The sequence below is a fragment of the Aotus nancymaae genome, unplaced genomic scaffold, assembly GCF_030222135.1.
Source record: "Aotus nancymaae isolate 86718 unplaced genomic scaffold, 86718_ANA_hifiasm-v0.15.2.pri h1tg000011l, whole genome shotgun sequence".
In the NCBI taxonomy this organism is placed as follows: Eukaryota; Metazoa; Chordata; class Mammalia; order Primates; family Aotidae; genus Aotus; species Aotus nancymaae.
In genome coordinates this window covers 56,390,276-56,415,008 of record NW_026988422.1, presented here as the reverse complement: position 1 = coordinate 56,415,008, position 24,733 = coordinate 56,390,276, and the positions used below count along the sequence as shown (strand labels likewise).

Here is a 24,733-nt window from a genome sequence, read left to right as displayed (position 1 = left end):
AGCTGTCATGTGCCACGTTTACCTGTAGAAGACAGAGTTGTGACTTTAAAGGGAAGCTGCAACATATTCATTAATTCAATGAGTATTTAGCTTGGTTCTGCTCTGTATCGGGCACAGTTCTGGTTCTGGGGTTTCTGACAAGAACAAGACAGAAAATTCCCTGTCCTCATTAGGCTTTTTTCTCTATTAGGGGTTGGCTGACTTGCTGGTTTATCACGGGGGATATCAGACAGTCTCATTAGACTGCAAATCACCTAGCCGATCTGAAAATTACCTAGCCAATCTCAAACACCTGCCTCTTTACCCCTCAGCCTCCACCCCACCCCATTTCCCTGGAAATAGTCTGCGGCCTAGCATGGAGAAGCCTCTGATCCTCCAAGGCCTGTGGCTACCACCAGAGCCACAGAATTGTTGTCTGGTGAACAGGAAGGTTTCCCATGGTGCTTGGGATGACAGTAATGCTGCCGGTGTCACAGGCCACATACACGGTGTAACATGTAAGCCCAGCCCCTGGCCTCCTACCTATTTCTTTTTGTAAGGCCCACGCACACAGGTGGGAATATAGAGGTATGTGGGCTCTGCAGGTCATGTGGCCTGGTCACCAGAGTGGGCTTTTGTCCTCATGGGGGTTACACAAGTCTCCGTTTGCCTGGCTGCCAGCAGCTGAGAGTGGGTGGGAGATGCCTGAGTAGATCTAGTGTTTTTGGTTCTGTCTTCTTGTGATGCTTCTCAATCCAGGCTGTCCGTATGGTAGGCCAGCTGACTACTGCTCCATTTTGAAGGGAACCTGCTTAACCTGGATCAGGACGGAGGGGCAGTGGATAGAGATCCAGTGTTTTGGAGACACCGCAAAGGTCCCTCTTGTCTGCAGGTCCAGGTGGTGGTCTCTCCAGGCAGGGCAGCAGAACTGGTTTTGGTGAAGGCAGTGGCTCTTGTTAGCATGGGCTTGCTGAATACCATGATGAAGCCGACAGAGCCAGGGTCCTGGGATCAGATGGCCTAGATTCAGCCAGGGTCCTGGGGTCAGATGACCTAGATTCAGTCAGGGTCCTGGGGTCAGATGACCTAGACTCAGCCAGGGTCCTGGGGTCAGATGACCTAGATTCAGTCAGGGTCCTGGGGTCAGATGACCTAGACTCAGCCAGGGTCCTGGGGTCAGATGACCTAGACTCAGCCAGGGTCCTGGGGTCAGATGACCTAGACTCAGCCAGGGTCCTGGGGTCGGATGACCTAGACTCAGCCAGGGTCCTGGGGTCGGATGACCTAGACTCAGCCAGGGTCCTGGGGTCGGATGACCTAGACTCAGCCAGGGTCCTGGGGTCGGATGACCTAGACTCAGTCAGGGTCCTGGGGTCGGATGACCTAGACTCAGCCAGGGTCCTGGGGTCAGATGACCTAGACTCAGCCAGGGTCCTGGAGTCAGATGACCTAGATTCAGCCCACCAGCAACCAGCTTTGTGACGTTCACCAGTCACTTCTCTCCGGGCTTCAGCTTCCTCTCCTTGTAAATGACAGGGTTAGTCAGGGTAATTTCCAAGGCCTCTTCCAGCCTGGAGCCTTTAATCTTCACACTGTCTTTGTCCACAGGCCTTGCCCCAGGCCAGCTGTATACATACCCTGCCCGCTGCTGGCGTAAGAAGAGACGATTGCACCCACCTGAAGATCCAAAGCTGCGGCTGCTGGAGATAAAGCCTGGTCAGTGCCCTCTGGAGCTTGGCTGGGTCCATGATGGGAAAGGTGGGAGGACTGGGCGGGGCCCAGGACAAGGTTGGTTTGCTAGTTCGTCCATAGGCTAAGTTTTCGCATGCTGCTCAAGGGTGCGCCTCTGTGCCTGCTCCTGAGTAGAAACGTGACCACATGTCCACCTGAGGTTTCCTCCCCTCTGGGTGTCTCATGCCTTCTCTTTGCCACCGGGGGGAGGAAGGAAGCTGGAGCAGAGTCGGGCCAGTTCCAGGATGACTTTCCCAACAGAACTGAAGGATGTGCAGCTCTTTTGGGTCATGTGATACCTTTCTTGTGGCCTCAAGTAAAGAACTCTTGGCCCAGTTTGTATGTTTCTAAGGAGAAGAGAGCACACGGCAGACCCTCTACCCCCTTACTCTGTATGAACTTTGGAGCATCTTACACAGAAAGGGGCCAATTCACTAAAAATCGCACTCACCTTGGATGTGGAACTGGAAGAGTTTGAGTTTAAAATTCACCCGAGTGATGCAGATTGCTCTGTGGCCACACAGAAGGAATTGGTGGATTTATCTTTATACTGATCTAATATATATATATATATAGAGAGAGAGAGAGAGAGAGAGATGGAGTCTCTCTTGGTTGCCCAGGCTGGAGTGGTGGTGCGATCTTGGCTCACTGCAACCTCTGCCTCCCGGGTTCAAATGATTTCGCCTGCCTCAGCTTCCTGAGTAGCTGAGATTACAAATGTGCACCACAACTCCCAGCTAATTTTTGTATTTTTAGTAGAGACAGTGTTTCACCATGTTGGCCATGCTGGTCTCGAACTCCTGGCCTCAAGTGATCCGCCTGCCTTGGCCTCCCAAAGTGTTGGGCTTATAGGCGTGAGCCACTGTGCCTGGCCTATGCTGATTTAATATTACACTTGTGACTACGTGGCTGTCTTCAGACCTGTGTCTGTGTTGCAGCAAAGCCAAGTGATTACCCCAGGTCCTCAGCTTTAAGAGCATCTCTGGTTTTGAGGGTGCCGGGCTGGGATGTGACTCAGAGTGGTAGGAACGGTGCTGTTCTGTGGCGCAAATAGAGTTGACATGCTTCCTCCCACTGTCACCAAAGTGTTGCAGTCTGCCAAGGCTGGCTGCCTGGCAATGGTACCTCACTCCTTCCTTTCAACATGGGTCCTGTAGGCTGACTTTGCTCTGCAAAAGCTCTACCTGCAGTGGTTGGAATGTTTTCACTCACAGTTCCATTGTTACGACTGCTTTGATTGTTCACTTCAATCCACATTTCACTTGAGTAGAAGTTTTATTTGTTAGGGGTGAGTGGAGGCTAGATTCTTCAATATGCTCTATCCCAGTTCTCCAAGGTCCTTATATCAATTTACAGACCCTTGCCAACATTCCAGGGTGATGACCCAGGTTGTCCCAACCCCCGCCTTGTTGCAGATGGTAGAGGATCAGGGTCTCCTAGACTAGAGTGATTCAATAGAAATATAATGCAAGTCACGTGAGTCATTTTACATTGTCTAGTAGTTACATTTAAAAAAAAACAAAGAAACAAGGGAAATGAATTTCAATAAAATCTTCCATTTAACTCAACATATCAAAAACATTTCAGCATGTCATTGATATAAAAACTTTGACTGAGATCATCTATGATCTTTTTTTTTTTTGAATTCCATTGTGTATTTCACACGTCCCCACATCTCTTTTTGGGCTAACCACATTTCAAGTGCTCAGTAGCCACATATGGCTAGTGGTGACTGTATTGATCAGTGTGGCTCTAGAACTACATTCAAAGTGCAGTCCTGGCCTGCAGTGGCAGCATCACCCGGGGCTTGTCAGACGTGCGGAAGCTTGGGCCTCACTCCAGACCTGCTGCATCAGAATCTGCATTTTATCACGATCTCCTGGAGTGCATCTGCAGAGTACACGTTGAAGTGGGAGAAGTGCTGGTCTCGAAGGCTTACGGGTAGCTAGATTACAAGTCACCCCAGCATGACTATAAGCACCAAAAAAGCCATATGTAATTTTCAAATTAAAAACTTTTAAAATTTATTTGACTTTGAGTAGGGAATACAGTTACATATGTTTTTATTTTATGTTTTATTTATTTTAGAGGATAGGGTCTTGCTATGTTGCCCAGTCTAGTGTACAGTGGTTGCAATCAGCTCCTATAACCTCCAACTCCTGAGCTCAGGTGCTCCTTCCACGTTGGCCTCATGAGTGTGTGGGAACTACAAGTGCATGCCACCGTGTCTGGCTAATTTTGTCTTTTTTTGTAGAGCCAGGGTCTCACTATGCTTCCCAGGCTAGTCTTAAAATCCTGGCTTCAGATAATCCTCCTGCCTCAATTTCCCAAAGTGCTAAGATTACAGGCAGGAGCTACTGTGCCTGGCAGTTACATATTTTGACATTCAAAGATAAAAGGATATACAGTATCATGAAAAATAAGACCCAGTCTCCCCAAAGGTAATCAATGATATTAGTTTTTTTGAGATTCCTTCAAGAGATAGTCCATGCATGCAGCAGGAATTAAATCTATCTGACTTTCCCTCCTCTTTTTACATAGCACAACCACTCTGGATTTTGCAGTTTTCAATTAAAAATGTGTCTTAGATATTGTCCACAGCAAAATATAAAGTTTCTTTCTTTCTTTTTGTGATTACTTAATATCCCATTGTATGAATATACCACAATTTGTTCAACCAGGCTGTTCTCAATTTTTATTTCTAAATCTTCCAATTTAACCAGTGATGCAATGAATATTTTGCATATATATGACGATGTCTCATATGTAAGTGGTCAATTTGAAGGGTTTTATTATAAGTACTTGACATGTTTTAAATTATTGGTCTTTATTTATAACATTTCTATAAAAAGTCTTGATTAAGAACAATTTATATCAGACTAATTAGATCTTCTTTTATAGAAGCAAAGACATTTAGCACTGTACAATACCTTAGATATCAGTAACTCCAATTCTTTATTTTATTGGAGTCTAGACAGTTTAAGAAACTTTTTCAAAGTCACACAGGAATTTGTGCGGATCCAGCAGAGAATCTAGGTTGCTTGATTTCCCTGTTCAATGTTTTTGCTGCTGCCTCATATTGCTGATAGGTATACTAACTTAAAGAAACTTTAGCAAGGTTTCTTCTCTTAAAAACTTTATTTTATGATTATAAAACTAATATATATTAATTATTAAAATACACCAAGATATAGTGGAATTCCTTTAGTCATAAACATTAGAAGCTCAAGTCAAACTATCTAAAGCAGAAAAAGGGAAGTTGGCTCATGTACCAGTAAATCCCAGGGTTCACTGGCTTCAGGCATAGCTGCATCAGGGTGCTCAAACATTATAATGAGGGTAGTGGGGGCTACATGTCTCTCTTTACCCTCCGTCTCTTTTTTTTTTTGTGGCAAAGTCTCACTCTGTCACCCCAGTTGCAATGGCATGATCATAGCTCACTGAAGCCTCAACCTCACCGGATGGCAGCAGGCAGAGAGAGCTTGTGCAGAGAAACTCTTGTTTTTAAAACAAGATCTCATGAGACCCATTCACTAGCATGAGAACAACAGCGGAAAGACCTGCCCCCATGATTCAGTCATCTCCTAGTGGGTGCCTCCCATAACATGTGGCAATTAGGGGAGCTACAAGATGAGATTTATGTGGGGACACAGAGCCAGACCATATCATTCCACCCCTGGCCCCTCCTAAATATCATACACTCACATTTCAAAACCAATCATGCCTTCCTGACAGTCTCCTAAAGCCTAACTCATTTCAACATTAACTCAGAAGTCCACAGTCCAAAGTCTCATCTGAGACAAGGCAAGTTCCTTCTGCCTATGAACCTGTAAAATCAGAAGAAGGTTAGTTACTTCCCTTCCTAGATACAATGGGGGTACAGGCATTGGGTAAATACAGCCATTCCAAATGGGAGAAATTGGCCAAAACAAAGGGGCTACAGGCCTCATGCAAGTCCGAAATCCAGCATGACAGTCAAATCTTAAAGCTCCAAAATGATCTCCTTTGACTCCATCTCTCACATCCAGGTCACTGATGCAAGAGGTGAGTTCCCATGGTCTTGGGCAGCTCCACCCCTGTGGCTTTGGAGAGTATAACCTTTCTCCCAGCTGCTTTCACGGGCTGACATTGAGTGTCTGCAGCTTTTCCAGGTGCACGGTGCAAGCTGTTAGTGGGGGATACCATTCTGGGGTCTGGAGGATGGTGGCCCTCTTCTCACAGCTCCACTTAGTGGTGCTTTAGTAGGGATTCTGTGTGGGGGCTCCCACCTGACATTTCCCTTTCACACTGCCCTAGCAGAGGTTCTCCATGAGGACCCCAACCCTACAGAAAGCTTCTGCCTGGGCATCCAGGCATTTCCATATATCTTCTGAAATCTAGGCAGAGGTTTCCAAACCTCAGTTCTTGACTTCTGTGCCCTCACAGGCTCAACACAACATGGAAGCTGTCAAGACTTGAGGCTTGCACCCTATAAAGCCACAGCCCAAGCTCTAAGTTGGCCCCTTTCAGCCACAGCTGAAGCAGCTGGAACACAGGGCACCAGGTCCCTAGGCTGCACATAGCAGATGGACCCTGAGCCCGGCCCACAAAACCATTTCTTCCTCCTAAACCTCTGGCCTGTGATGGGAGGGGCTGCTGTGAAGACCTTGGGGATTAACATTGGGCTCCTCATTACTTATGCAGATTTCTGTAGCCAGCTTGAATTTCTCCTCAGAAAATGGAATCTTTTTTCTATTGCATTGTCAGGCTGCAAGTTTTTTGAACTTTTATGCTCTGCTTCCCTTATAAAACTGAATGTCTTTAATAGCACCCAGGTCATGTCTTAAATGCTTTGCTGCTTAGAAATTTTTTCCACCAGACATCCTAAATCACCTCTCTCAAGTTCAACATTCCACAAATCTCTAGGGCAGGGGCAAAATGCCACCAGTCTCTTTGCTAAAACATAACAAGAGTCACCTTTGCTCTAGTTCCCAACAAGTTCGTCATCTCCATCTGAGACCACCTCAGCCTGGATTTTATTATCTATATTACTGTCAGCATTTGGGGCAAAGTCATTCAACAAGTCTCCAGGAAATTCCAAAATTTCCCACGTTTTCCTGTCTTCTGAGTCCTCCAAACTTTTCCAACCTCTGCCTGTTACCCAGTTGCAAGGTCGCTGCCACATTTTCATGTATCTTTTCAGCATTGCCCCACTCTACTGGTATCAATTTACTGCATTAGTCTGTTTTCCCACTGCTAATAAACACATACCTAAGACTGGGCAATTTACAAAGGAAAGAGGATTATTGGACTTACAGTTCCACATGGCTGGGGAGGCCTCACAATCATGGTGGAAGGCAGGGAGGAGCAAGTCACATCTTACCTGGATGGCAGCAGGCAAGGAGAGAGCTCGTGCAGAGAAATTCTTGCTTTTAAAACCATCAGATCTTGTGAGACCCATTCACTATTATGAGAACAGCATGGGAAAGACCTGCCCGCATGATTCAGTCATCTCCCCCTGGGTCCTTCCCACGGCATGTGGGAATTATGGGAGCTACAAGATGAGATTTGGCTGGGGACCCACAGCCAAACAATATCACCCAGCTATTTTTTTTTTTGGTAGAGATGGGGTCTCACTATGTTGCCCAGCCTGGTTGCAAATTCCTGGCCTCAAGTGATCCTCCTGCCTCAGGCCTCCCAAAGTGCTGGGATTATAGGCATCAGCCACTGTGCCCAGCCAGTCTCTCTGTACATCTAACACTCTCTTCTCCTTGTAGGGCAAGTGAGGGGGCTGTCAGCAACTCCAGTCTGAGCACATGTCACACCCAGCAGAAAGGCAGTCCCCCTCCACAGCGGTGGCAGAGAAGGCCCAGGAAGAGCAGATTAGCTGGCTGGGGTTATGTCTCTCCCACCAATCGCTGCCACCCGGGGGATGGGACACTGGTTGGGCATCATCATAACCAGAGTCTAAACAGCACGCTGTAGTTCACGCAGCATTTTCTTTCATGTCGGTTCCTTGGTCTCTACCATAACCCTGGGAGGTAGAGAGGGAAGGAAGAGGTAAGAGTGTTGTGAGCCCATTTTAGAGGTGAGGGAAATCAGACTGTGGACAGAGCCAAGGAGACTTTGCTGCGCTGCTCATGTGTCTGAGAAGCCCCTATTGGTGGGACTGAGGCAGGGGCAGCTATTTCTGGAGTGTTTGCGCCTTCTGCCCTCAGGCATTTACTTCAGGCGCACTGGCCTGCCAGTGTTTATGCCTGGCCTGTGGGTGAACGTGGAGCAGCTGGGTTCACAGCCGGCTTTGGCCATGCGCCGTCGTCGGGCCTGCCATGACACGCAAGGGGAAGGAAAAGGAAGAACCCAGAGCTGGTCGTTTGCTGTAGCCAAGTCCCCACCCCACATGGTGCCTTGTATCTGTGATCGTTTGAGAGACTTCTTCAGTCTCTGCCCAAGCATGAGGCAGAAGTGGCTGGACCGTTTCCAGGGGTGAACGTCCACCCCAGGGATGGACAGGGGCCCGGGGAAGGACCCCATCCACAGAGACAGGTGCCAGCTTTTGCGATGATGGGACCCCAGGGGAAAAGTTGGGTTCCCCCAAAGCAGACTCATTCCTCCACACCAGCCCCCAGATGCTGAGAAGCAGTGAACAGCCAGGGCTGGAACGAGTAGCTGTCACGTGGCAGAGCACCTTCTCAGAGGAACTTGTTCTTTCTTCGGGTAAACAGACCTACTACTAGGCCTACTAAAAACACAGAAACAACCCCCACAAACCCTAGGCCAGATGCTTGTCATTTCCCAGTCCTGTTCTGAGTCTGAACAGCCAGGGCTGCCCCTGGCTCCCAGAATATACCACCATGCCAGCCTGCAGCTGCGGGTGGTGAATGAAGAGGCCGTCAGAGTGCCCTGGAGTCAGTGGTAACGAGCCTCAGCCTGGTACCTCCAAGCAGCCGGGCCCATCTAGAGAATGAGAAAACAGCGCAGCCAGAGAAATGTACCACTGTCTTCCCAGAGGTGATGCAAGTTTGCATTTGAATTTTTTGCACAGGCCAAAATTTTAGAAGAGTAACTTCTCAGCTAGCCCGTATGGTTCATTTGTGCAAAAGTGGAGGGTGGTACCCCCTGGGAGGGTGAACGTTTACAAAATGTATGGTGCCCTTTCTGGTGTGTGTACAGCACGAGCTAGATCTCAGCCCCCCTCTTCTGTGCATCTGGTGGGCAGTCCCTGTGCAGGCACAACCTGCCCACCTTCCAGAGCCTCTGCCCTCATCATTCATAAAATGCACACTTTCCACTTGAGAGGACTCCTCCCTTTTTGAGGGGTGTGTCCTCCCTCAGGACCGGGCCAACTCAGACAGTATTTTAAAGTAACTATCTCTTATTTTTATTCCATTTGATTTGGGCTCAAGGAGAGCTCAGTTTTTTGGCTGATACTTTGCATGTGACTCGGGATAGAGTCACTGGCTGGAGTCTCTGGGGAATTTGCTGCAAATTCCTAGGAGGTGGGGACCATCAGCCGGGTGGACTGAGGCTGACCTTCCCAAGGGGAGGGGAGCAGGTGAAGGAAACAGAGATGGTGATGGAGGGAGAGGCGCTTTTACATATGGCTGTGGAATTGGCGTGACCTTTTTGAAGTACAATGAATAGTACCTACCAGTATTTAAAACACACATGCCCTTTGACCTAGAAATTCTATTGCTAGAAACTTATTCTATAAATAAATATATGCATATAATATATATTGCATATGTATTTTTTACTGTGGCATGGTTCGTAATAACAATGAGTGGAAACTTCGAGAAGGTCCATGGATAGGGGACTAGTTAAATATATAGTACTTGTATATTCTGTGAATGGGAATATTATTTTGTCTTTGAAAAGCATGAATAGAAAAAAATGGACAGATGTTAAAGATATATTGCTAAGTGGCAAAAAAAAAAAAAAAGCAAATTGCACATCAAAAAGCAAATTGTTCAACACTGTATATGATCCTTTGGGCCAAACTTGCGGAAAAGCAATAATTTGTCCATCCTGAGCTGCATCTCTTTAAATTGATAGAAATTTGAAGACTGAGTTTATGTTGGAAGAAACCCAACTAGCCAACTCGCCCACCCTTGGTGCCCTCATCTCCCACCCTTGGTGCCCTCACCACCGGCCCCTGAGGACGCCTGTCCTTTCCTCTTCTTCCCTCCCAGCCTCCTGGTTTGAGCTCCCCTGGACAAAGGATGCTCCGGGAATCTAGGTATGCCCAGGACTCTTGAAGCCCACCCGGTACCACCATCAGCACTCCCTGACGTGTCCTCATGTCCTTGGGGAGGAGGGAGAACAGTTTGCCTGCTCTTCGAGAGACGGAGGGGTCACTGGCCTGGAGCAGAATTGTCTCAAAGCATGAGCTTCCTTCCACATCAGACTCTCCTTTGGACAGTGAGGAGATGTCACAAACAATTTATCATGCCAACTTGTCATGTCCCTCCTGTATTCCCTTCTGTCCCTGCCTGAGTCCAGCAGTGATGGGCAGGTTTCGGCAACAAAGGCCAGGAGTGATGAGGGTCAGGGTTGTCTCTGACCTCAGGTCTGCAGAGCTCTGTCAGGAAACCAGGTCTGAGCAAAGAGGCGGTGGTGGTGCATGTTCAAGAATCTTAAGTGCCATTGGAGAAGATCCCAGGACAGGGCCACAGAACCACCCTTTTCTGATTCAGTCCCCCGAAGCACTTTGCTCATGTGGTATGAGTGGACATTCCAGGCTGGAAAGTGGGGAGCTGAGCCTAGGTGACATGGTGAGACCCTGTCTCTACAAAAAATAAAAAACTTAGCCAGGTGTGGTGGTGGGCACCTGTAGGGTGGCGTTATTAGTGAGGCTGAGGTAGGAGGATCAGTTAAGTCCGAGAGGTTGAGGCTCAGTGAGCCATGATTTCTCCACTGCCCTCCAGCCTGGGTGACAGAGGAAGACCCTGTCTCAAAAAAAGTGGGGAGCTGGGTCAAGTCATTTGTTCCTGGGTGGAATTATTCCCTCAAGGAGTGACTCCCCAGTCCTGCTGTCCTCACCCCTCCAGTATCACAAATGGGCCATCCTGCCTCTATTTCTTTACTATTTGCTAAAAATAATTATCTGTCCTCACGGGGTAGGAAGGACCTGAGACCTGGGAAGAACTCTGGAATTTGAAAGTGTTCTTGGCGTCCCTGGACCTATGTGTTCCTCACGCCAAACGTTGCTTCTCCAGTCAGTCTTGAATAAACATCTTGAAAACTCCTCCTTGCCTGGGCATCTGAAGGACAACACATAACATGATTTCTCCCCACTGACTGACAATTGAGTTCAGTGTTCTCTGCAGCTTGCGCTTGGCCGCAGAGGCAAACGCAAGGTGTTTCATGATGTAGACATCGCAATTCTGCAACGCGAAGACTCCAGCAGGGGCCAGGTGCCAGCGAGGCGCCTCCCCCGGACCATCTCCCCAAGAATAGGGCTCTGTCCTTGTGAAGGGGGAGTGGAGCTGGCAGAAGAGAAAGGTGGAGAGTAAATACCCACCAGAAGGCCTGGGAGCACAGCAGATGTTGGGCAAAAGCCAGCTGATTAAAAAAGAGGGCTTTAACTTCACTTTCTTTCTTTCTTTTTTTTTGAATGAAGGAAAGACAAAAGCTGGGAACAAACTTTTACTTGTGTCCCCTTGGAGTAAAGACCCAGATAGTCTGCTTAGATCAATTTAGCATCTTTCAACCCCAGACCTTCAGTCCTCATGGTCTTGGACAGATACTATGTTCATTTTAGAGACTTGGAAACTGCGGCATAGAATTAGGAAGTTGATTTCCCAGGGGATGCTGGTGATCCCCAGGACAGAGCCCTAAGCGAGCCTGCTGGAGCTGGTGCCGTGTTGCTTCAAGGCCCAACACGCTCACTCATTGGGACCCACAGATGAAAAGGGCTTTTCAGCCGATGCTCTTCCTGAACCTGCAGTGCACCTGAGACCTGTGGATCCTTTCTGTTCCAGGACACTTGGGGAGCAGGGTGGCTCTTTGCCACCCTCGCCAAATTCCGAGGGTGATGGGAGGGAGGGCAGCCAAGAATAGGGTTCTTTCTCTTTTTTTTTTTCTGTTTTTGGCGGACCTTCAGTGACTGGGGATGAATGACCAGGATGGTTGCCCTCATCACGTGTTGTTGGGGGACGCTCAAATGAGAGGGCAGGCGCCTTGGAGACGACAGTGGCTTAGGGTGTCCCAAAGCAGAGAGGGCCACAGGCCGGCCGAGAAGCAAGTCACAGGGACCTGCAGAGGAGTATTCCCCAAAGGGGCGGTCCAGGCGGAGGGACCTGAGTCTCGCCTGCTCGGGCAGGGGTGGTGAGGCGGCTTCACCCATCCAGGGTGCTGTCCCCGCTGCGCTGAACTGCCAGAACTCTACAGATGGGAGCAGGCTGCGGCCAACTTCCCCGGCTTTTGAAAATCCTGCATCTTAATTAGTTCCCTACTGCTTTTGTACATGGCCCACATTTTAATAGTCTCCAGGCTTCTCCACCATTTGCTCTCTGATGTTCAGTGTGATTTCTCTTCTCCTCAAGACAGTGCCCCTGGCTCCTCTGACACCCTCCCAGTCCGGGAACAACTTAAGGAACGCCGAGGTGCCAAGCATGTAGCCTGAGATTGATGAGCCTGTCAGCCAGCTCCCTCTGCCCCCAGCCTTCCCCCTCTGCCGTGTGCTCCTCAGATGGATGAGCCAGGCAGGGGTGGGCAAGAGGGGGGAGATGGAGGAAGGGACCCACGGAGCCTCGAGCCAGGTGTGAGCCAATGGACAACGTGACCTTCTCCTGGCCTGCAGAGGAGTCTGGCTGTGTCCTTCCGAGGGGGAAGGACGCTCCAGCTCCCACCCCCATCTGTCAGTGCTTATCTGTCTCTGGGCAGGAGGGGTTGCCTGAGCTTGGTACGGCTGGGAGAATGGATGCCTTCAAGTGCATCAGGGGGAAATGACCAGTCATTTATCTCTTTCCTGCAGTGTCAGAGCCTGCAGCCATCCATCTGGAGGCCGGCAACAGCAGCCTCGTCAGCGCTGGTTGGCCTCCTGAGAAGGGGAGCTGAAGCGAGGCGGGCAGGCTGTGCAGCTCCCACTCAGGCTGTGGCTATTATGTGCTGGAAGTGACCTGCTCCTTTTGCCTTTCTGTCAGTCACAGGAAAGGAGCAGTGGCTGGGGGATGAAGTCTGGGTGTCCTCAGCTCTGCTGGTGTTCTGCAGGACTCTGGGAGCTGGGGCTGGCAGAGGAGGTGGGCCAGCAGCAGGCAGTGGGCAGGGCAGTGGCATGGCTGCCGCCAAGTGTCCACGGTCATGTTTTGCAGTGGAACATGGCAGAGCCACGTGTAGAGGGATCACCCATTATGCCATCACCTGCTCACCTGTGACTCTGCCCACTGGGAGGTGGACATCTTGACAGTGAGGGCGCATCTGTTTCTTCATCTGTATCCCTGGCACCCAGCATGAGGCTTGGCACATAGTACATGGGCAGTACGATTTCTAAAGGGATGAGGGAAAGAGACGTGTCTGGTGTTCGATCTTAACCTTGGAGAACGTGACTTAGCTCTCAGCATCTCCGCTTCACAGACGAGGGAGGCTCTGCCGGAGAGGAGAGGCCTGGGGCCGCTGAGCTAGGCTTCCCTTGCGGTTCCCAGCCTGGCCTGGGGGGCCCAAGTGTTGCCATCCTGCCTCTTTGGTTTTGGATTTTAGGGGTCTTCCCTGTCTAGATCTCCTTGTTTTGCAGAAGGAGAGGCACCAAATGGGGATCACAAGGCCTAGGTTCAAGTCCAGATGCCTCCACCCACTGGTTTTGTAATTTTGGGCAATTTCCTAACCCTGCCTCAGTTCTTCGTCTGTGAGACGTGCGTCGTGGTGGTTTTGTGGGGTTATTCTGAGAGGCGTGTTGGGTGGAAGATGGAGGACTTGGCAAGCGTGCAGAGGCGCTGATGCCACTTCCATACTGCACTGCTGGGTGGGTCTCTGCAATGCGGTTCCTGTCCCCAGCACCGATGAGGAATTTGCTGCAGACAGCGAACTGCCCAGCTGGAAAAGTGTGTGCCATTTGGCCCAGAATGGCAGCTCATTCTGCCTTAGAGTCTATTCATTTCATTTTATTTATTTATTTTTAGAGACGTGGCCTTGCTGTGTTCCTCAGGCTATATTTGAACTTCTGGGTCCAAGTGATCCTCCTCCTGCCCCAGCCTCCAGAGTAGCTGGGAATTCAGGCATGAGCCACCATGCCCAGCTGTGTCTTACAGTGTTTTAAAAGGCTCCAGTCTATAGATGACCTAGAACTTGGCTGTGGGACTCACCTTTACCAGAACCACAGCTTGCATGACCTCAGTCCTACATCCCAGAGCTCAGCCTTGAGGCACCCGTGGCCCAGGGCACAGAGATGGACTCGGAAGGCCTCCTCTCTGCTTTTACTACACCTGTTACCTCATGGTATGCCAGGCTGGGCCCATCTGGCTGGATCTTTTTCCCTGCCCTTGGTCTAGGCTGGTCCACTTTCCTCTTGAAGAACCATTCCTCAGTGGACTTACCCTGGTATGGCTCCACACCTTTGCCCCCTTTGCACTGGACACCAGGCTCTCCATTTGGCCTCCATCCTGGTTCACTGGGTGAGGAATACCCCTGCTCAGGGGACTGCTTCCTCCCCAGCACCTACTGCCCCAGGACACATCCAAGAACCACCTTGTAAGCACCATGAGGACAGAACTCTGTCCATATCATGCCTAGCTCCCTCCCCAAGCACCAGACTCACTGAGAGGGCTCCATACACCCTGCAGCCACTCCTCACTGGTCACCCCACATCTGCCCTGACCCCCTTCACTTCTCAGCGTGATTCTGTTAACATGTGGGCACCATTATGTCATGCTTTGCTCAGCACCTCCAGTGGCCTGCCATGGCACGTGGGCTGGAAGCCAACATTCTTGCAGGTGCCTACATGGCCTTTGAAGCCCCTGTAGCTCCCCAAGCTGGTCTCCTCCCATCCCCCGGCTTACCCTGCCCCAGGCAGTTGGGCCGGCTTCAGAGCTTTTGCACTGAAGCCTCCTTTGCCTGGAACGACTTTGCCTGGATGTCAGTGTAGCCCCCTCCCTCTCTTCCTGCAGGCTTGCACTTTCCTGGCCACATTTAAAAGTGTAACCCCCCTCCCATCACCCTGATGCTCCAACTTCTCCTTGGCTCTGTTTTTCCTCCAAAGCACTGATTACCATCTGTCACACTGAAGGTTTCACTTGTTTGCTTCATGTATTGTTTCTCTCCTGCTAGAATATAAATTCTATGAGGGCCAGGATTTCTGTCTCTTTTCTTCACAGCCATCGCCCCAGCACCTAGAACAGAGTCGATACATAGTAGGTGCTTGATGACGTCTTATCAAGTGAAGGGAGAAGGCAGGGTATCTGCCACTGTGGCTCTGCCGTGATTTATTTCCCCGAAGCTGCAGGAGCAGCATCCACCCTGGACTGAGAGCAGCACCAGCATCTCTGCTTTCCAGCTGCGTCTCATTCTTGGCCTCTTCCATCCTCTTACCTGCCTCAGATTCCATGTGTGTCCATTCTCCCTGGGCTCATGCCCTTGGTGGGGTTTGCTGTGCCTCACCATGTCTGGTGGTCTCAGAGCATTGGAAAGGTGAGGAGTTTTTGCTGAAAAGCACAAGGAGAGGGAAAGTGTAGGAGGTGAAGAGAAGGGAGCTCACACGTATCGAGCATCCCACCGCTGCCAGACACTTCATATTGTGATCTCCTTTGGCCCCACAACAATGGTGGGAAGTGGGTTTTGTTCTGCCAGTGTTACAGATAAGGAGATCAAGGCTAAGTGTGTACTTAAGGGTGATGGAGCTGAGAGTTCACCCCAGAGCAGCTTCTTGCACTTTCCAGTTGTCTGTATGCCTTTGAACTATGCTTTTATTTATTTATTGTTTTTGAGACAGAGTCTTGCTCTGTCACCTAGGCTGGAGTGCAGTGGTGTGATCTTGGCTCACTACAACCTCTCCCTTCCAGGATCAAGTGATTCTCCCACCTCAGCTTCTCGAGTATCTGGGACTACAAGTGTGCACCATCACGCCTGGCTAATTTTTGTATTTTTTTTTTAGAGATGAGGTTTCACCATGTTGGCCAGGCTGGTCCCAAACTCCTGACCTCAAGTGATCTGATCGCCTTGGCTCCCAAAGTACTGGGTTTATAGCCATGAGCCACCGCCTCCAACCTGCATTTTTATTAATTATTTATTTCCTCCAAACTTTATTAAGGCATCATTGACAAATAAAAATTATATATATTTATGGCACACAATGTGATGTTTAAATATGTGTATACATTGTGAAATGACTAAACAAAGCTGTATCTGTCACCCCACATATTTGTCATTTTTTGTGTGTGAGTGAGTGAGAACATTTAAGTTCGACTCTCTCAGCAATTTTCATGACTGGTAAGTAGAGTCACCATGCTGTACGACAGCTCTCCAGAACATGTTCATGCTGTCTAACTGATACTCTGTACCGTCTGACCAGCCTCTCCCCATTCCCTGACCTTGCCTTTGGAAATACTGCCCGCACTCCATCCACTCCCACCACCCTCCCACCCTCACCCTGATGCTAGTTGCATTTACCTGGTCTGCTGGCAGCTCAGCGGTGAGCTTCCTTGGCAGTGTGGGTACTTTTCTATGACTTGGGGTAGGGGAATGCTTGTTTGTGGTCCTGATATCTGAATGCTGGAACCCATCCTGGTGTGTCTACTTAGGGGTGAGAGGTAGGCGCAGCAGAGGCCATATCGGGGAGGGATGTGTCCTCCTGTTGTATGGATATCCTGAGATTCTTTTTTCTCTTTGAGATGGAGTCTTGCTCTCATTGCCCAGGCTGGAGTACAGTGGCACGATCTCAGCTCACTGCAACCTCCGCCTCCTGGATTCAAGCGATTCTCCTGCCTCAGCCTCCCAGAAGCTGGGATTAGAGGCACCCGCCAGCACACCTGGCTAATTTTTGTATTTTTAATAGAGATGGGTTTTCGCCATGTTGGCCAGGCTGGTCTCGAACTCCTGAGCTCAAGTGATCCCCTCTGCCTCGGCCTCCCAAAGAGCTGGGATTATAGGCATGAGCCACCATGCCTGGCCAATATCTTGAGATTCTAAAGCAAGTGGTAACAGGACCTGCAGGGTGCAGCCTGGGTGATGGGTCCTCAACGTGAACCTCATCTATTTTGAGCTTTATGAGTCACAAAACAGGGAGTCAAAGGCAGCCAAGAAAATGGCACCCCTAGGGAAGGAGCAGATGGATGCCTGGGCCTGCCCCCATCTTAGGAAATCAGGCCTCTGATCCCCTCCCAGTCTCTTCCCCTGTGAGGTGAGAGATAACAATACCTCCCTCCCTTCTCCCTCCTCATGAGTCTGACAGTCTGATGGGGATAAATGAAATAATGATTCTTAAGCTCCTTTCTCCTTCATGTAAGTTGATATATAAATCCAAGGAAATATGATGGGCTTAACTCCTCAAAATAATAAGCACCCGGAAGAGAAAACTGCACGTTTGTATTTTCAAAGAAAAACTAGAGGCCGCTAAAAAAAAAAAAAAAAAAAAAAAGTGGAGCACTCACAATCTAGCAGGAGGATTTTTGCCATTGTCTGTGGGATTTCTCCCTCCCTTTGCACCATAACTCTCTATCTCCAGGCCCCTGCGTCAGCGGGAGCCCATGATGGATGGACGGATGGATGCGCCTTGTCGGGGTGTTTCACCACAATTTCCCTGGGGGCAGTCTGTCTGTTGGCAGAGCACACAGCCTCCCGAAAGATGGTATCTCTTGCAAACTCGACAGCTAACAGACAGCTCCTCTCTTTGTATATTTCCCCAAAGAAGAACTGTCTTAATCTGTTTTCTGTATGGCATATTTTATTATAATCCATATATGACTTGCAGGTCTCCGATTCTCCATCCCGAGCCAAATAACGAAGGAGAAGGAGTCAGAGGCTTTGGGAGCTCATGACATTCGTGGCGTTTGCATTTTTAAATGACCTGGGATTTAATTACTCACTGTGCTCCCATGTTGCACTTTCAGACTCATCTCGCCTGCATCCTGTTAATGAGCTCGGTGGCTCCACCAACCCAGTGGAAGCTTTTCTTTCAGTGCATTGGGTGGCAGGCTTGGGGCACCTGTGTCAAAAGCTTGTGGCTTTGATCTGCACCCAAGAGGATGGCTGCCCTGTCTGTAGCCCTGAAGAGAAGAAGCTATTGCTCTTTGCTAGAATTTTTTTTTTTTTGCTTTTATTTGTGCTTTTTTTTTTCTTTTTCTATGCTTCAATCCTTGTTTGTCTAAGAGGTTTTTTCTTATTTAGAAACCGATTTGCTTCGGTTTGCACAGAAGCTGTCTCTGGTGTGATGGATCGTGCTGGAAGTCACCCAAGGAGTATCTCTGTTCCCAATTAGAAGTAGAGGCAGAGCTGCTTACGGGGCCCAGGGAGGCGACTGGCTTGGGTGACAGCTGCTGCCACTCTGGAGAGAGTAACGATCCATGGGTTTATATCCATGTGTATAAAATCAGGCTAATTTAAAGATGAATTATGTGTGTGTTTTAGACCGTTTTCTTTTGATGTTGAAGGTTCAATGGCTCCTGTTGGGCTACGTGGGCCCCAAATTTGTGTGAGGTTCAAAATGAGCACACTTTTAAAGAATGATTAAATCCTATATCCAGATGGGCCATATTAGAATCAAATTGAATCAATGAATTCCTTAAGGGCTCCATAGAAGTGTGTCTAGGACGTACATTGTTCAAGAGCTGGGACCTGTTACCTTTCTTTCCCCTTCACTCTGGGACCTCCTGTGGTCACGAGGCAGAGTGCACCCTGTGCTGGTTTGTAGGGAGGGGTGGCTACCCTTTCACTCTGTCCTTGCAGGCCTTACCCATAATGCTTTGCAACCAGGGTTTGCCAGTGGTCCATTAGAACTCTGCTCTTGGAATGGCGCTTGGCAGGTATTATGTAGGCAACATTAAGAACCACATTAAAAGTCTTCCCAGTTTTTGGAAGCAAAGTCATAGTCAATGTTACATTTAATGCTGCAAACCTGCACTGTCCAGTATGGTAGCCAGTAGCCACGTGTGGTTATAGAGCACTTGAAATGTGGCTAGTCTGAATTGAGATACGCTCTAAGTGGAAAATACCCACCAGAACTTTGAAGAGAATGCAGATAAAAGAATGTAAAATTTTGCATCCATATTTTATATTGATTTCATGTTGAAATGGTAATGTTTTAGAAAGACCAGATTAGATAAAATATCTTATCAAAATACACTTGACTTTCTTCCTTCCTGTAAATGTGACTACTAGTAAGTTAAAAATTACGTAAGTGTCCCCTGTTACATTTCTGTTGGATAGTACAGCTGTATCATCAAAATCAAAACTATCCAAATTTTGGAATAACATCTAGCATTTGTAGGATACTTACAATGTTGTAGATTCTTTACATATATGATCTAATTTTGAATCTAAGTTTTGAATAGGATAAAACAAAAATGGATAAGGCTCATTTTCTACCCTGTTTCTCACACTAGTTTATGTGTGTGTGTGTGTGTGTATCCTTTTAGAGTTTCTTTAAGCAGTGCATTACTGTGAAATAGATACTGTGACCACACCCATTTAACACATATGGAAATGGAGGCTTAGGTTATGTAGCTAGCCCATGGTCCCCTTACTAATAAAGCAAGGCTAGGGTTTGACTCCAGGGCTGTCTGAAGGCAGAATCTATAGGAGCCAATCAAATATTGTGGTAATTAGGGAAGCATGATGCCACTAAATGTCTCTGTGACCCTGGGAGAATCTCTCTCTCTGTGCTTCACTTTCCTGTTTAAGGGATTAGACTCTCAATGCTATTGGAGATCCCTCCTCACTTTTTCCATTTCACTTTTCCCATTTGCTTCTGTTTTTCCTCTTGATTCTTACACTGTGCCTATCTGGTAAAGTTTGGTTAAAGAGGACCAAGAGAGTAGATTCAATTATGGGAAAGCAGGATGGAGGCATATTTAGCAGCGGAGGAAGGAGGAGCAGGAGAAGGAAGAGGGGGAAGTTCATTACTGATGAAAAATTCTATAGTGGGTAGATACTGTTGAGGAAGGGCGAGCATTGCATGGGGATGATCATGTAGAGCAGGACCCAGTAGCGTGACACGAACCTGCCCTCATCCTTGGCTAAAGAGCTGCCTTTTATCCTGAAATATGAAAACTATGGAGTCTCAAAAGGCAGTGAAAGTGCATAAAGGTTTGAAAAAAGACTTCTCAAGGAAGGACCACAGAGAGACAGGGTGGAGTGTGTGCAGCCTAATTAGGTGAATGGATTTGGAGGCAGACTGAGTTCAAGGCTGGACTTTGCCGCTTACCAGCTGTGTGATATCAGGCAAGTTCTCAGCCTCTAGAAGCTGCACAGCCTTCATCTGTAAAGGGGTTGATAACCATGCTTTTGGGAGTGGCGGGGTTGATGCACAGCAGTAACAGCTGCTAAGTTTTGAACGTTTGCTACTTGCCAAGCCCTCTGCCTGTACACAGAATGTACCACAGCCCAGTCAGGGCTCAGCCTGGGCCTGTCAACCATTAGTAAGAATACAATGAGTGGGGGACCTTGTCATGATTCCAGTGGCATCTCAGAAAGATCATTCGGCTGCATTGTCATTCTGCTGTGTGGCTTTTCGTGGTTACTTAACTTCTCTGAGTCTCGGGTGACTCATCTACAAAGTGAGATGATTGAATTAGCTGATCCTTAAGGTCCTTTCCAGCTCTAAAACGCTGTACAATCCTGGGAAATAACACTAATAGGATTTATCTCGTGCTGAGAAGGCTAAGGGGGATACGAAAATATGAACTTCAACTCTGTATATATGATTATTATAAGTTTGAGGGATGGTGACCAGCTCTTCTCTTTTGACTGAGGACAGGTCATGAGGCAACACATGCTAATGACCTTGATTAGACATTTGAAAGACTTTTCTGACTTGCGAGAAAGTAATATGTCATCAGAGCAGGTTGTGGAACTGCACGCCCTGAGCTCATTAAAGCAGACGGTTGGCTGTTTTTCTGACACTCACCTTAAATGGAACTTCATCACACAGGTGTTTACTGACTCCCTGATCTAAGGCAGACCCTACCTTTATTCTTTCACGTTTCATTCTGTTGTTTACCTCCATAGCACTTATGACAATTCATAATTGCATCTTGATTTCGTATTTAGCATTTAATGTCTTAACAATCTCTGGACTGTTAAGCCTCCTAAAGGCAGGGCCTGTCTGTATTTGGTTCATCTCCCATGTCCCTAGTCCCAGCACAGCGGTGGTCACAAGGCAGGTACTCAGTAAGTATTTGTTGGATGAATAGATGGATTCAGAGGTGGCTGAACTCGTGGTAGCACTCCTTGATGGGAAGTGGATCCTTTGCTCTTCTTTTTTGGTAAGAAAAATCCCAAAGACTTTGTCTCTCAAGAGAGTTTAGATGCTGTTTCTCCTTCCCACCTTCTTTTTCTGGGGATGTGCATTTGTTTGGTTTTAATACATGTCCACGTGCCCCTTCCTTGTGAATTGGTTAGCCTCTCTCTGTTTCCGGTGGAGGAAATGGGAAGTGTAGGTAGGGTCCTGTTGGAGTCGGGATGGAGCCCAGTGGAGCAGGCTTGTTGGTGCCGCTCTTCCCATTTGCCCCTCCAGGTCCATGCTTTGTCCATCTTCGCCCTGCTCGGACCTCGGTAGGCTGAGTGAAGGGGGCTGCCTTCCCATCTTGCTTCTGGTTAAGGTTGGGGTAGGACGGAATGACAGAGCTGTGTGAAGGGGGCTCCCTTCCCCTTTCGCTTCTGGTTAAGGTTGGGGTAGGAGGGAATGACAGAGCTGTGTGAAGGGGCTCCCTTCCTCTTTTGCTTCTGGTAAAGATTGGCCTGTGGGAGAGGACAGAGCAGACTGATGGAGGATGGATGGAGAGAGTGGCTGGCTGTCCCTTCCCTTGGTTCTGGCCTCTGCAAGCCACGCTCCTGCCCTGGGGATCTGCTAATGGTGCTGTCTCTGTCTACAGACTTTTGCAAGCACTCTCCCTCTGTCCCTCCAAAAATAGCAGCAGCGGTAATGACCCCTCCCCACCCTCACCCCCACCCAAACCCCCCCTGGGGTGCTTTACCCTACCTTAATCTCCTCCCCCCATCTCTGTAAATAGTCCCTGCACTAAACTCTCAAAACCCCCAGAAGAGCGGGCCGTTTGTCTCTCCTGTTTTCTAGGGCATCACTGCGTCACAGTTCGGCCCCCAGCTTACCTGGTACCACATATCCAACTGTGGCAGTGTCGGGGGTATGAGGTCCAGGATCAGAGAAGGATTTTGTAGTAAATCGGAATGATCACCTGTACCTTAGGTTTGCATCTTTAATTAAAAAAACAGCAGGGTATGGTGGCTCCAGTGCTTTGGGAGGCGGAGGCAGATGGATTGCTTGAGGCCAGAAGTTTGAGGCTGCAGTTAGCTGTGATAGTGCCACTGCACTCCATCCTGGGTGACAAAGACCCTGTCTCTAAAAACAAAGAAAGAAAGAAACAAGGCCAGGTGCAGTGACTCACACCTGTAATCCCAGCACTTTGGAAGGCCGAGGCAGGTGAATCATGAGGTCAGGAGTTCAAAACCAGCCTGACCAACATGGTGAAACCCCATCTCTACTGAAAATACAAAAATTAGCCGGGTATGGTGGTGGGCACCTGTAATCTCAGCTACTCGGGAGACTGAGGCAGTAGAATCACTTGAACCCAGGAGGCGGAGGTTGCAGTGAGCTGAGATTGCGCCACTGCACTCCAGCCTGAGTGACAGAGCAAGACTCCACCTCAGAAAAAAGAAAAAGAAAGAAAGAAAAGAAAGTGAAAGAAAGGCAAAGAAACACACCAACCCTCTGTCAGGTCAGGAGTTTGGGACACCTGGAGGAAGGGGTTCGGCTTCTCTCTGGTCTCTCTTCTGGGAAGGGCTGGCTTGGTGACCTCAAGCCCCACGTAGCTGATCAAACTCCTGATACCTTCAGAAAAAAGAGTCGTGGTGTGCGGGCCATGCAGTGCCCACTCTGCTAATCTGGGGCCTGTTAGGCATTTGCCCTCGCTCCTTCTCTTCCTGTGGCTTTTGAAGCCCTCACTCCCCCATGGGTTGATGAGAAGAGCCTCTCTGAGGCTGAACTAACTTTTCATGGAGGAAAGCAGATCTGGGCAGCCAGCATGGCTGTGGGGAGGTGACGGAGTTGCCAGACAGAGCTGGGGTAGGAGGGAATGAGCATACTTGGTGCCAGCACTGTGCATCGTTTGAGTTTCAAAACACTTTAATGCAAATGAACACATTTCTCCCTACAAACCACCTGTGGGGCTGGGCGTCGTTATCCTCACTTTGTGGATGCAGTAAGCGCTCCAGGCTCCCCCACCTGCCTTGCCCGATGTCATGGCTGGAGAGGTAAAGCATGGCGTGTGAGCCCATACCCTTTCTGCTCTGGCCCAGCTTCCTCTGGGGTGTGGGCAGGGTCGGAATCTGTCTCTGGATTATGAAATGGAGATGGAAAAGCTGGACACAGCTCCAGTGTTCCTCTCCCTCCAGGAGGAGAGAGCACAGGCCCCGAGTCCTCCCCAGGAGCCCTGGGCCCTGCGTGTCCTCCAGGACTGTCCCTCCTGTCCCGCCTGCTTCTAGTGGCCTGACCTGCCTTTTCGTCTTTGTTTTCCAGAAGTGGAGCTGCCGCTGAAGAAGGATGGGTTCACCTCAGAAAGCACCACACTGGAAGCCTTGCTCCGCGGTGAGGGGGTTGAGAAGAAGGTGGATGCCAGAGAGGAGGAAAGCATCCAGGAAATACAGGTATTCCTGCACCTGCTGGGGACCCTGCAGAATGTCACTGTCTCCATGGTGCTTCCAGAACTCCAGCACTGGCTTGGCTCTGGATCCTCCCTGCAAGGACTGGGGCTGTCTCAGACTGCCTCGTTTCCATGGTGGCCAGAAAGCTCCCAAATTCTTTTCCAACTTAACATATCTTCCGGAGGGAGTCATTATTGCCTTCACCTTGGTTCCCCTCCCTCTCTTCTGCCTATCTATTCAAAGTGAATTTGTTGAGCCTAGTCAACACAGGGGCTGTGTGGGGTTCCAGGGACACAGGGTGGAAAAAACAGCCTGAGTCCTTGTCCCCGTGGAACGAAGAGTCCATCGTCAAGGCTTGAAATGTGGGCGAGTGTCTTCTCCAGCTAGGGCCACGTGAGTCTGGCTCGCCTGCCCCCACTCCTCACACCCAGCCTCTCTGGTCCCCACCACTACACACTCCTTTTCCCAGCCGTGCCCACTCATCTCTCAAGCCCATGCAGTCCTCACCCTTCAGGTGGGCTGGCTGCTCTGTCCTCATGGGTCCATCACCCTCTATCCGTGACACTTCTAAAGCTCTCACTGAATAGGATTATCATGGTGCACACCTACCATTTCTTTTTTTTTTTGAGACAGAGTCTCCCTCTGTCACCCAGGCTGGCATGCAATGGCGCAATCTCGATCTCGGCTCATTGCAACCTCTGCCTCCCAGGTTGAATCGATTCTTGTGCCTCAGCCTCCCAAGTAGCTGGCATTACAGCCCTGTGCCACCATGCCTGGCTAATTTTTGTATTTTTAGTAGAGCTGGGGTTTCACCATATTAGCCAGGCTGGTCTTGAACTCCTGACCTCAAGCGATCACTTGCTTCAGGCTCCCAAAGTGCTGTGATTACAGGCGTGAGCCACCGCGCCCAACTTCACACCTCCATTTCTTCTTATTTGTCTGGAATTCTTATTGTCTACTACAATGTTTGGCATGGAGTATTGTAATATGAATTAATCTTACTATAAAAGAATAGCATTGATAGTTAAATATTAGATCATTAAAATTAAATCATATTTCTATTAAATTTATATTGCATATTAAATATTTCTGTTTTATGCTATACCTATTGTACATATTTAATATTCAATTAGTTAATTTATATATTAATTTATTAAAATTAAATTTTAATTAATAATAGTGGAATACATTGTTGGTTAACTTGGTAAGTTCCATCCAGTCAGGGACGATACTGTCA

The 24,733-nt window shown here is 48.7% G+C and overlaps 1 protein-coding gene across 4 annotated transcripts in view; it reads left to right on the top strand.

Annotated features, from left to right (window-relative positions):
• Nucleotides 1–24,733, top strand: part of DPF3 (double PHD fingers 3) — a 291,911-nt gene that overhangs the window by 142,290 nt on the left and 124,888 nt on the right. For all 4 annotated transcript variants that reach the window (XR_001105013.2, XR_001105012.2, XM_012438050.2 and 1 more), the window contains exons 3-4: nt 1,588–1,695; nt 23,372–23,499. Coding sequence is in view for 2 of the 4 variants with exons in the window: in XM_012438050.2 (XP_012293473.1) it covers nt 1,588–1,695; nt 23,372–23,499 (236 nt within the window). In the remaining 2 variants the exon portion in view is untranslated. The remainder of the gene's footprint in view (nt 1–1,587; nt 1,696–23,371; nt 23,500–24,733) is intronic.